This window comes from Natrix helvetica (assembly GCF_964273705.1).
Source record: "Natrix helvetica genome assembly, chromosome: 1".
Classification (NCBI taxonomy): domain Eukaryota; kingdom Metazoa; phylum Chordata; class Lepidosauria; order Squamata; family Natricidae; genus Natrix; species Natrix helvetica.
Window position 1 is genome coordinate 184065633 of NC_138548.1, and position 12728 is coordinate 184078360.

General features: G+C 43.1%; 1 protein-coding gene across 4 annotated transcripts in view; it reads right to left on the bottom strand.

Moving 5' to 3' along the window:
- Positions 1-12728, bottom strand: part of NDUFS1 (NADH:ubiquinone oxidoreductase core subunit S1) — a 36170-nt gene that overhangs the window by 14135 nt on the left and 9307 nt on the right. For 3 of the 4 annotated variants that reach the window (XM_081938867.1, XM_081938865.1, XM_081938868.1), the window contains exons 4-8: positions 9329-9436; positions 8251-8327; positions 7893-7974; positions 7671-7801; positions 530-715 (exon numbers count right to left, since the gene is read on the bottom strand). In XM_081938867.1, the coding sequence (XP_081794993.1) occupies positions 530-715; positions 7671-7801; positions 7893-7974; positions 8251-8327; positions 9329-9436 (584 nt within the window). Of the gene's footprint in view, positions 1-525; positions 716-7670; positions 7802-7892; positions 7975-8250; positions 8328-9328; positions 9437-12728 lie in introns of all 4 variants that reach the window. The other variant, XM_081938866.1, reaches the window with a different exon arrangement.

The following is a 12728-nucleotide window of genomic DNA, read 5'->3' on the forward strand; positions in this document are numbered from 1 at the left end:
GTCACAGATCAGCAATATTGCCCATGCCTGCCCTTGTTTTTCCCTAGAAACTAACGGCCAGAAATGGGAACTGTTCAAGACATAGCTTTGCACAAGGCTGCCCTTTGTTTCATTACTGTCTCAATTCTCCTTTCTTTCTTCTCCCTCTTTCTTCTGGGCTGTATCCTATGGAGATGGATACATCCTAAGGGAATAGTAAGTGTTGAGTGTTTTGCTTTCAACAGGGCTCATGTAATATAACTAATATTATTAATGTCATCACATAACATTAAGCATTTATTGTTTTCAAAGAACTAATATTGTACAAATTCTTCCAATGTAACCGCTTTTCTCAGTTTTTTAAAAAAAACTTCCTATATAATCCCTACTCCATAAAAAATTATTCTGTATTAACTCATTTTTACTGGGAGTTTTACAATATTCAAAGAGGCTACAAGGTTCAAAGATTAACCTTCTTATCTGGAATTTAATAAAAGACAGACGCTATAAAATGTAATAGAATCTTTCAAATATCAGCAAAGATACATGCCTTGTTTCCCAGGGTCGAGCAGTAAAAGCATAAGGCTTGGAGGTAAGGGCACCCACTGGACAAATATCAATGATGTTGCCTGATAATTCAGACATAAACATTTTTTCAATATAAGTGCCAACTTGCATCTCATTTCCTCTTCCTGTGGTTCCTAAATCATCAACTCCTGCAATTTCACTTGCAAATCTGGTAAAGACAAGCATAAACATATAAGGTACAGGAAGCTACCACAGATTGTATCAATACCAGCTGATTCAATAGCTAGAAAAAGTTCACACTTCTACAATCATTCACACTTAGCTTACATCCAATCAAAGCCACTATAATGCGCTATTTGTGATGCTTTTAAAAAAATGTTCAGAAGCTTCAACTAGTATGAAAATTATGAATTTAACTGCTTTCCAAAAATTAAGCAATCAACATAATATCGTTTCTATACTAGCTGTGTTGATAATGCCTAGGCCTAGTTCAGAGTGCTAATTGTGCATAGGCTGAAGTAAACTATCCACACAAGTAGGAACTCTCCAGATTTTATAGCAAGTCTACTATGCAGAAGCAGATTATCAATCAGGCTCCTCCTATGTAAATGAAAAACCAAAGCTTATGAGGAAAATGAAGGAAAACTTCAACAGAACCTCTTCTGTCAAATTTTCTGCACACTATTCAACATGAATATATTCTTGGGATCTGAAATGTAAAATAGAAAACAGACTTTTTTGTACAATGAAACAATCTTCCCATTGTTTTCTGTGGCTACAACATTTGAAGTTCTTCAAATTTTATTTCGACAAACACGTAACACTTCAATTATTTAAGTGTTGTTTTGTCAAAATGGAGCTTATTTGAAATATAGATGGGAAGTTCCAGATGAGAGTTTGGTTTCAACACTGCATTTCACTATGAAGGTCGTAAGTGTGAGGATTGGTCACAAAGTTACTTTTTCATCATTGTGGTAACTGCGAACCATCACTAATCTAAGCAGTTGCTAAATGAGGACTTAAATGATGATCATCACATAAGATTTTTTTAGCTGAGGAACCCACTAATTTTTGGGTAGCATGCTAGGAGACAAAATGTGTCTGTGTATAAAAAATTAAAGTATATTCATCCAATACTTTTAATATAATTAACATTTTATGAATTTAATCATTTCTCTTCTGCCATAGTAAAAATTACTGCATTGGTAGCAACCTCTGCAGACACTCCAAAACTGCTTCCAAAGCCTTTGGCTGTAGTAGCAGTTTGCAAACCCGTTCTCAGCATTCCATTCACAGCTACTAGTACTAGAGCCTTCCCTGGAAATGAGCAAAGCTAAACATTCAAAAAACGTTATTTGCATTTTGGCATGTTTTAAAAATACAATGTGCATTTTAAGCCTAGTATCTCTTTAAAATCCTGAATTTCCCTAAACATGGAAGCATTTTTTTTCTTATTTGGGGAGGCATTAAGAGTTAGAAAGGATATTTAAACTCACACATTTTAAAAAAAATCCTGTGACTTTCAGAGCTGCTCTTAGCCTAGGGCCGTGATTGCGAACCTGTGGCACGCGTGCCACAAGTGGCACACGGAGCCATTTGTCAGGGCACGCAAGGCGCTGCCCTGTCAGCTGGCCAGCGCGCATGTGCGCGCTGGCCAGCTGATTTCACCTTTTTAAAAGCTATTTTTCGCCTTCCCCAGGCTCCAAAGGCTTTATAGGAGCCTGGGGAGGGCGAAAAGAGCCTCACCGCCCCCCCAGAGGCTTCAGGGACCATCCGAGGCTTCCCTGATGCCTTCGGAGCGCTTAAAACGACCCTCCGAGCAACCCGGAAGTCACTTCCGGTTTGCTCAGAGGGTGGTTTTAAGCGCTCCGAAGGCTTCAGGGACCATCCGAGGCTTCCCTGATGCCTTCAGAGCGCTTAAAACGACCCTCCGAGCAACCCGGAAGTCACTTCCGGGTTGCTCGGAGGGTGGTTTTAAGCGCTCCGAAGGCTTCAGGGAAGCCTCCGGACAGTCCCTGGAGCCTCCGGGAGGTCGGGGGAGGCTCTTTTCGCCCTCCCCAGGCTCCTATAAAGCCCCTGGAATGGTGGGAGGAGGAGCTTCCAACGATGGCGGTCGCCTCCTGAGCTCCGGAGCAAACTATGGAGCGCCCGACCGGGTAAAGGACTGCAACCGGCCCTGTGACACCAGAGGGGGCCGAGAGTTGATAGCCCGTCCACCCTGGCTTGTTTTGGGCCAGTTCTGGCCTTCCAGGGTGGTCGGTGGAGATCGGAGGGCAGGAAGGAACGGAAGATTGTAAGCGGCATTCGGCATTCGGCTGGGAAGAAGCCTACGAACATGGCGACGGCGCAGTGCGGCTGCGCGGGCGGCGCAGGCGCCGGGAAATTCAAAAAAGAGCCGAAAAGCCGGACAATAAAAGGGAAGGAATGGGCACCATCGGAGAGCCCCCAGAGAGCCCCCAGAGAGCCACCTGAGGCACCGGAGGGTCACCATCAGTACCGGAGGCACGGAGGCACAGGGAGGAACAAGGCAGTAACAACGGAGCGCTGGAGAGGCACCAAAGACTGGTGAGGCACTGAAATAATGGCCGGGGATGTCCTGGAGCCTTGAGGCCACTGGAGATCTGGACTTGGGGCTGGACATGGGGCTGTGGATAGGCTGGAGCAGGCATTTGGGGCTATGGACAGGCCTGAGCAGCTACCCAGCCTAAAACAATTAGGATAATGAAGCCCCCCCACCCATTAAGGAACTTTTATTCATCTGGGACCATTTGAACCATCTGTCTCCCATTGACCATCTTTGCCTCTTCCTACCATTTGCGCCACTTGGATATCTCTCACTTCCCCCCCCCCCTTCCTCTGGAGTTACCATCTTGACATTATTACCATCCAAACATTATTTACCATCTATCTATCATCTACTACTTACCATCTTCCGCTGAAGTTACCATCCAGACATTTTTACCATCACTTAACATCTAAACTTTAAGACTCTGGTCCTCATTGAGACCCAGCCCTGCCGGCTATTACCTATCAACTTTGTTTTATCAACACCTTACCCTACTGGGTCTTTCGCTATTCAATCAATTTATTCGAGGTTAGACCTGCTCCACCTGCGAGAAGCCCCTCTCTCGCAGGTTTGGCCCCGGGCCCTTTCAAGGTCCAGCCTTGATGACGGGTTTGTGAACCCCGAGAGGTGGAAGAAAAGGAAGCTGAGGGGCTTTTTATCAAAATGTTTTATTGTGTTTTTAGGGGGTTCTAGGAAAGGGAGGGGGGATAACCAGGCCAGGAGGGAAGCCAACGCCAGACGAACAGGTGAGTCTACGAAGGAAGTGAGCGGGGTGAGGGGGGAGAGGGAACAAGTAATTCCAGTAGAGGGTTGTTTTATTACAACGGTCGCGGGGAGGGGGGGATGCGAGGACAAGAAAAGATCGCAAGGTCGGTTGGGAGACCGTGGCTGCTGGCTACGCCCGGTCGCTTGTACCAACCCCCGCAGCCTAGGTGGTCGGGAACTACAGAGCCAGGGCCTTAGGCTGATGCTCTGCAATGCAAGGTCTGTGACCAACAAGGCCCCCCTCATTAACGAGTTGATCTCGGAGGGGGAGCTAGACCTTGCAGGGATAACGGAAACCTGGTTGGGCCACGAGGGTGGTTTACCCCTCGTGGAAATGTGCCCACCGGGTTTCCGTGCATTCCATCAGCCTCGGGCCCTGGGTAAGGGTGGTGGGGTGGCGGTAGTTATACGGGATCGTCTAGAGCCGAGGGAGTTCACTGTTCCTCAGATACCCGGGTGTGAGTCGCTGGGTATGAAATGGGGCCCAGGGAGGCAGTGGGGTCTGCTGATTGTATACTTGGCTCCTCGCTATACGTCAGCGGCCCTGCCCGAGCTCCTCGAGCTGGTCTCGGAGACGGCGGTTGAGATTCCCAGACTCTTGGTTATGGGGGATTTCAACCTGCCGTCGACGGGAGCAGCGTCTGAGGTGGCTCGGGAGTTCATGGCTTCCATGACAGCCATGGGCCTGACCCAACTAATTCAGGGCCCCACACATGAAGGCGGCCACACACTGGACCTTATCTTTGTATCTGAACAGTGGACGAGTGATCTGGGAATAGGGGATTTAGAGATTATGCCCCTGTCATGGTCAGATCACTCATATCTCCGGCTCGACTTCCCTGGCGCTACCCTCCACCGCGAGGAGGCGGAACCAGTATGTTCAAGCTGGTACCGCCCCAAGCACTTGATGGAACCGGATAGGTTCCAGGCGGAGCTTGGGCCGTTACCTGTAGCCCTAACCCGCGCTCGGTCGGAGGACCTAGTCGACGCCTGGAATAGGGCGACGGCGGGGGCCTTAGACCGGGTCGCGCCTCTGCGACCTCTCCTGCGGCAGCGAGCCACCCGGGCCCCTTGGTATACCGAGGAGCTCAGGGTGATGAAGCGCCATAGGAGACGTCTAGAGAGCAGGTGGAGGTCCTCACGCTCCGAATCTGACCGAACACAGGTAAGAGCCTTTTTACGGACTTACCTTGTGGCATTGAAAGCGGCCAAACGTAGGCATTGTGCCGCTCTCATTGCGTCTGCGGATAACCGCCCTGCCGCCCTGTTTAGGGTGACCCGCTCTCTCCTGTTGCAGGAGACGCGGGAGGCGCCCTTGCAGGGAAGAGCAGAGGAGTTTGGAGAATATCTGCAAGACAAAGTCGCTCAGATCCGGAGTGGATGGGCCACCCCCAGTGGTCCGGACGAGCCGACATCAGTGAGTCTTGTGAGTCCACTCTGGGAGGAGTTTGACTCTGTTGCCCCCGAGGATTTAGACGGGTTACGGGGACGGCTACGACCCACCACATGTTCAATGGACCCGTGCCCCTCCTGGTTGGTACTGGCATCCTGGGAGGTGACGCGAAGCTGGCTTCTGGGCCTGGTGAACGCCTCGCTGGGTGAGGGCTTCTTACCGGCTGCCTTGAAAGAGGCGGTGGTGAAGCCCCTGCTCAAGAGGCCTTCACTTGACCCAATGGAGCTAGCTAATTATCGTCCAGTCTCCAACCTTCCCTTTTTAGCGAAGGTTGTTGAGAATGTGGTGGCGCAGCAATTTCCACGGCACCTCGACGAATCCGTTTATCTAGACCCACGCCAGTCCGGCTTCCGACCTGGGCACAGCACCGAGACAGCCTTGGTCGCGTTGGTGGATGATCTCTGGAGGGCCAGAGATAGAGGTTGTTCCTCTATCCTGGTCCTATTAGATCTCTCAGCGGCTTTTGATACCATCGACCATGGTATCCTATTGCGCCGGCTGGAGGGGATGGGAGTCGGAGGCACCGTTTTACGGTGGTTCGGCTCCTACCTCTCCGGCCGGATGCAATATGTGTTGACTGGGGGGCAGAGGTCGACCCCGAGGCCACTCTCTTGTGGGGTGCCGCAGGGGTCGGTCCTCTCGCCCCTTTTGTTCAACGCATATGTGAAGCCGCTGGGTGAGATCATCCGTGGCTTTGGGGTTGAGTACCATCTGTACGCTGATGATACGCAGCTGTACATTTCAACCCCAAGCCACCCCAACGAGGCTGTCGAAGTGATGTCCCAGTGTTTGGAAGCCGTCGGGGTCTGGATGGGGGACAACAGACTCAAACTCAACCCCTCCAAGACTGAGTGGCTGTGGCTACCGGCACCTCGGTTCAGCCAGTTAATTCCATCACTGGCCATAGGGGGCGAGCAATTGCCCCCTGTGGAACGGGCGCGCAATTTGGGCGTCCTCCTAGATGCCCGGCTGTCAATGGATGATCATGTGGCAGCCGTGGCAAGGGGGGCGTTCCACCAGGTTCGCCTGGTGCGCCAATTGCGCCCCCTTCTGGACCGCGATGCCCTACGCACAGTCACTCATGCGCTGGTGACGTCTCGCCTGGACTACTGTAACGCTCTCTACATGGGGCTTCCCTTGGGTCGCGCCCGAAGACTGCAGCTAGTCCTGAACGCAGCCGCGCGGGTAGTCATGGGGAGTACTAGGTACTCCCACGTAACACCTCTCCTGCGCGAGCTGCACTGGCTACCTGTGGTCTTTCGGGTGCGGTTCAAGGTTCTGATTACCATCTTTAAAGCGCTCCATGGCATAGGGCCTAGTTACCTGCGGGATCGCATCCTCCCGCACACATCCCTGCGGCCAATCCGCTCTCACAGGGAGGGCCTTCTCCTGGTGCCGTCCACGAGGCAATGCCAACGGGCGACACCGAGGAGTAGGGCCTTCTCTGTGATGGGCCCAACCCTCTGGAATGACCTCCCCCCCGACATTAGAACCACTACTGACCTCCGCTCCTTCCGACAGAAACTGAAGACACACCTGTTCCGACTGGCTGGTTTGGCATAATTTACAACGTCTGCCCCCCTGGCATATACTTTTTACTGGCTTTTAGAGGGATAGTGCATAAATTGTATGATATTTTAAATTCTTATATTGTTTATTTATTAGCTGTACAGTTTTGGCCTATTTTATCCTCCTCCTATGCATACATGTATTTTATTTGGTGTTTTTTAATATGGACTGTACACCGCCCCGAGTCCCTTTCGGGAGAGGGGGCGGTATATAAGTGCTAATAAATGAAATGAAATGAAATGGGGAGGGAAAAAAACTGTAAAAATGGGGAGGTTGCGCGTTGTGCGCGCATGCGCACTGGGGGATTGCACATTGCATTATGGGTGCGGCACGCCCGCACGTGACCCCCCCCTGCGCTCCCCCCACTTGTGGCACGCAAGCCAAAAAAGGTTCGCCATCACTGGCCTAGGGCCTACTATATACAACTCTTTTTTTCTTCTGTACAAGTGGCATTTGATTAATAGCTATCCAATCAATAGTCCTAAGTAACATTGCAAGTGATGTTATAAAGATATATGAGTTAATAAACTTTGCAAGTGCTACTTGCACTTAATGTTATATCATTGTCGGCCAATGGTTCTAGTAAGAATCAAACTGAATATAAAAAAAGATCAGAAACCTCACTATTCATCTGAACAAATGATGAATATTGTCTTCTTAGTCTGATCCAACTTTCCTGCAAACATGTCTATTTATGCACTTGAATGTCTGGGCCTGGTAAAACACTTTTATAATGTTATTACATACTGATATATGGGCTTCCCCAAATCACAAAGCATATTGTAGTCTGTTGGTGTACCCAGCAGTTACCTGATGCAGCGAGTACATTGTATACACCGAGTCATGATAGTTTTTATAAGAGGACCGATATTCTTGTCTTCAACTGCACGTTTGCTTTCCAAAAATCTGCTCCTATCGCTGCCAAACATCATTGACTGATCCTAAAGATAATTAACAAAAGCAAACCAACTCATGTGGCTGAGAAACAGATTTCTTCAAATAGTATTTAAAAAATATTTTAGGGAATAATACCTGAAGGTCGCATTCCCCTCCTTGATCACAAATTGGACAGTCCAATGGATGGTTAGCCAACAAGAACTCCATTACACCTTCTCTGTTGTAGATCCATGTTTAAAAACAAAAATGATTGCAATATGGTAGTTAATACTAAAACATTGGAAAATTATATGAAACACAAATAAATGTATTTACTATTGCGAACAACAGTATATCCTCTTCCTCTTAAAAATTGAATTTTCTTTTTTTAAAGGAGAATGAAAAAATGGGAGAAATCCAATTCTCTGAAATTATTCTAATACATTAAGAATATACAAGGACAGCCCTTTCATGTAAGCACGCAAAGAACTGCTTGCAGTAAAAGGTAGCTTACCTTGCTTTCCTGGACTTCTCAGAATTTGTCAGAATGTTCCAACCCTTCATGACTGGCATGGCACAAGCAGCAACTGGCTGCAACCATTAAAAAGATATTTCACTAATGAATCTGTGAACATACTGTGTATGCTTACACAATGTCAATATTTTAACATACTGGTGCTTTACGGCCAATACTCTGTATAACTCCACTGTGCTATCAGATTTGAATATTGTTGAACATTCGGGTCACCCGCTCTTCAAAGAAACTAAATTCTCAAGAGCTTTAAAAATAGTAATCAAAATATTGAAGGAATCTGGTATATTTCCTTTCTGACCAAAATTTTTAAAAAATATGCAGCACAAAAAGATGTTTAGTTGAACTAAGAATACTACAATAAAATAGGAAGAACTATTATAAAGAAACTGGATAGGATTTCTCATTCCCATAACATTAAAATTGAAGATTGCTTATGTAATGGATAGCTATAAATACAAAATAAAACACACAATTTAACAAAATCTGCTGACAAAAAAGGCTTTACAATCATTTTAAAGTCAAATATATATGAGAGCAGGTCTATCAGTGGTTATACAATGATTAACCAAAACTGTCACACCAAAAGGCAAAATGTAGAGAAAGCAGGAACAACAAAAGCAGTGATAGCAATGGCTTTTTTACTTTATGGCCTTTCTAAAATAATCTGATTTTGGTCAGTAAGAAGCAATGCCATGCGAACCTACAACACCCTAATATTTGCAAGCAAAGAAGGAGGGTATTTGGACCTTTGCTACTGGCTGTTAATTCTATTCACTACATGAAATATTTTTGTATTTTGCACATCTCATAATTCTCTTGAGAATCTTTCTTTAAATGGGAATTGGGTTTTGTCAATCATAACAATAAATTAAAAGCCTATTACACCTTTTGAAGTAATTTAAGCAAACATGTATGGTTAGATTTTTTTGAATACATTCCAGAAAAACTCAACATTTATCATATCAGAAAGCAACTGCTATTGACAGATGTATCAAAAATTCTATACCTCAAACTTTTTGAACACACCAATTTCAAGAAAATATATTTATATAAATACCTTGGGGGCTTTCTCTATCTCTACAAGACACATCCTGCAATTTCCAGCCACAGACAATCTGTCATGATAGCAAAAGCGCGGAATTTGCATTCCAATCTTTTCACAGGCCTAGAGATGAAACAAAATGAGAGAATATCAAGGTGTAAGTTGTATTTGTATGTTTTTCTACAAAAAACAACATTCCTAAATGTAGTTTTCTTTGCTTTCATTTTTTGCAGTTGGCTTGCAGTAATAAATTCAATCTTCTATCAAAAATACAACCACAACAGAAAAAGTTTCAGTAGACACTCTAAACTTTAGAATGTACCTTCCAGACCAGAGTAGGCTTTTATACTGCTGTCCTCACTTTAGATATTAATATCAAATAATTGTCAAATGATTCAAAGTGCAGATTGTGCAAAAAGACAGAATAAATAGTACACTATATACTTAGCTTGTGCAAGATCGCAAACTGATAGCACAATTGCCAAATGAGTCACTGGAACATCTGTCAAAATTATCATGTGCCAATAACGAAAAACTGAATTGAAATAGTTGAAAATGAGCAAGTTAAAATACTATGGGACTTCTGAATATAAACTAATAAAGTCTCAGCTCATATCCCACCAGTTTTAACTGGTTGAAAAGAAGAAAGAGTGGATAATTCATGTAGCAATACTAGGAGATAGTAGAATAGAATCAAACAATTGGAGAAGATCACAAAGTATCAAGATTGGAAAACTTGTTGAAATATTAAAGCAAAACTGACAATGATGGTCCCAGTGGTTATCTATACACTGGGTAGCATACCAAAAAATCTTGGACAGCACTTTAAAAATCTGCACTAACAAAATGTCCATTGCCTTTTGTCAAGTGCACATATACTACACTGACACATTATTACATCTTAGCTTCTTGAGAACAATCAATGCATATAAAGGCCAATACCATCTAAAGAATTCTCTCTCTCTCTCTCTCTCTCTCTCTCTCTCTCTCTCTCTCTCTCTCTCTCTCTCTCTCTCTCTCTCTCTCTCTCACACACACACACACACACACACACACACACACACACAGGGAAGCTATTAGAATTTCCTTGATTGTCTTTTCTGTACTTTGTTTTTTTCAGTACTAAGAGTTCTGCACAATACAGAGAAACAAACATCTGTTGCTTAAGATGATAACATTGTATGAACACCTAAGTTCATTTAAAATGTCAGACTATAGAACTAAATGCTCAATCGGGATTTATATAAAATCTGCAGAGTGTGTGTGTGTAAAGAAATTTACTGCATGGCATTATTGTCAAGAAAACTACATGACAGTATAGGTAATCACCAGATTGCTTGGCCTGACTCAAAGGAGAGTTTATTTTTTGTTGCTCTCTTTACTCAATTCTCACCTAGGTTCAGAGAAGAGATGCAACTGTGGATGGGACTGCATAATATTCCCCTCCTGCAGATCAGCCATGGAAGAAGCTGCTTTATCTCTTTTGCTGTATTAAAGCAATTGTGCTTTCTCCTTATTTGTAGAAGTGTCAAAAATAAAAACTAAAGATAAATAACAATTTAAAATAAAGTTTGCAAGAAGTTTAGAGAAAGAATACGGGACAAAGAAAAAGAGAAACTAGTAAAAATAAAATAATAACTCTGCTCATGAATGTTGCTGAATGTTTAAATGCAACATCAAAAACTCCTCAAAATATGCAGTCTTTACTACTTCCCTTCATAGACATATACATGAAAAATGTTGAAGTCAAAGTTAATTTACAAACATTTTTACTTCTAATAATCCTCTATATCAAGAAATACATTTTTTGCATAATATGCCTATCCATTTAAAAATTACAAAACATTTTTTCACTATAAAACTAATTTTATTCTCTCATATAAATTACAGTTTAAAATGATGTGAAAATTCACATGCACATTAAATCATAAATCATAATTTATTATCACCCAACAAGGTACAACAGAACAAGAATTCACTTACGTTAGCACAATGTGTAAATCCAGCAACATCAAACCATTGTTTGAATCACAAGGACCAAGTTTTAAAGCAATAGATATTCTTTCCTATGTGCCTTCCAATAATTATACCATATATTATGTTTCATTAATATTAAAGCTGCACAGTGGTTTGGAATAATCAAATGGCATAAATAAAACCTGTTTGAAATATGCTTGGAAAGTATTGGCTGATGATCTAAAGGTATAAACAAGCATATTTACTTTGTACTAAATTATATATCTAATTAACATAAGTTTATTGAAAGACTAGAGGGTAGCACAAAAATAATTGTGCAGTATCAAGTAATTTTTCCCAGTAGATTAATACACATTAATCACTTATGCAGAGATACTTCTAAATGATGCTAAGAGGAAATAAGTAAATAAGAACTACCAATTCCAGATTTATAGTACTATCTGTTAGGATGTTAGGAGCCTCATACCTTTCTTTAAAAAGCCTATAGTTTTTCAAGGTAATTATAGTAAAATAACACATTTTCCTCCTTTACAATAAAAATGAAGGGTGAGAGTCACAGTTACCTAGGCATAGTTATTTCCTGAAAATGGAACAATTTAGAGCAAGAGAAAAAAGTATTCCTTGATATCATTTGCTTACTCTTTTCATTTAAAAATAATTTTAGTGTTGTCTTAGTAAGAAACTTTAGATGTGAAAGGTGAAGAATACAACCTTATATAAAACCTTTTTAAGTTATGGAATATTTGAAAGACAGATTACTTAAGAGCAAAAGGCATGTTGTAAGTTAATCAGGGGCAGACCAACTAGATGGGGACTACAGAAAATATCTCGTTGGGAAGTTGGGAAATATCCCAAAAAAGGCAATTCATCCATACTGTTGGCAAAATACCATTTCCATATTGTGCTATTAACAACAAAAGAATGAAATAAATGGAGATGTCCATGACATCAAGAACCAAGCTCAGATTGAAGTTTTAACTTTAACCTACTTTAATAAAATGGACCACTATAAAAGAACATTAATTTTAACTAAATCAGTAACTTTCATCCTACACTAACTTGGAACAAGATAATTCTATGGACAATGCAAAATAACTTACTAATGGCTACATAAGCACAACTTGTACTTGAAACAAACTGATTGTTACAAGTAATTTTGTCATATAGGCTAATCCCATGATGGCGAACCCATGGCTGTGACTTTGGAATGATCACTCTCTTTCAGTCCAATTCATCTCAGGAAGTGTTTATGGGGAAAAGGGGAGGAGAGTGGAATATTGGTATGTTTGCCATCCAAGCATATAATCGCGGGATAATATTTCTTCGATTGTTAGCCAGCTGATGCAAAGCTAGTTTGTCCTCTGTGGTGTACCATGGATAATGCACATGCATGAACAAAATGAATTAACAATCTGAGGCTGCCAGAACTATTCCAAGG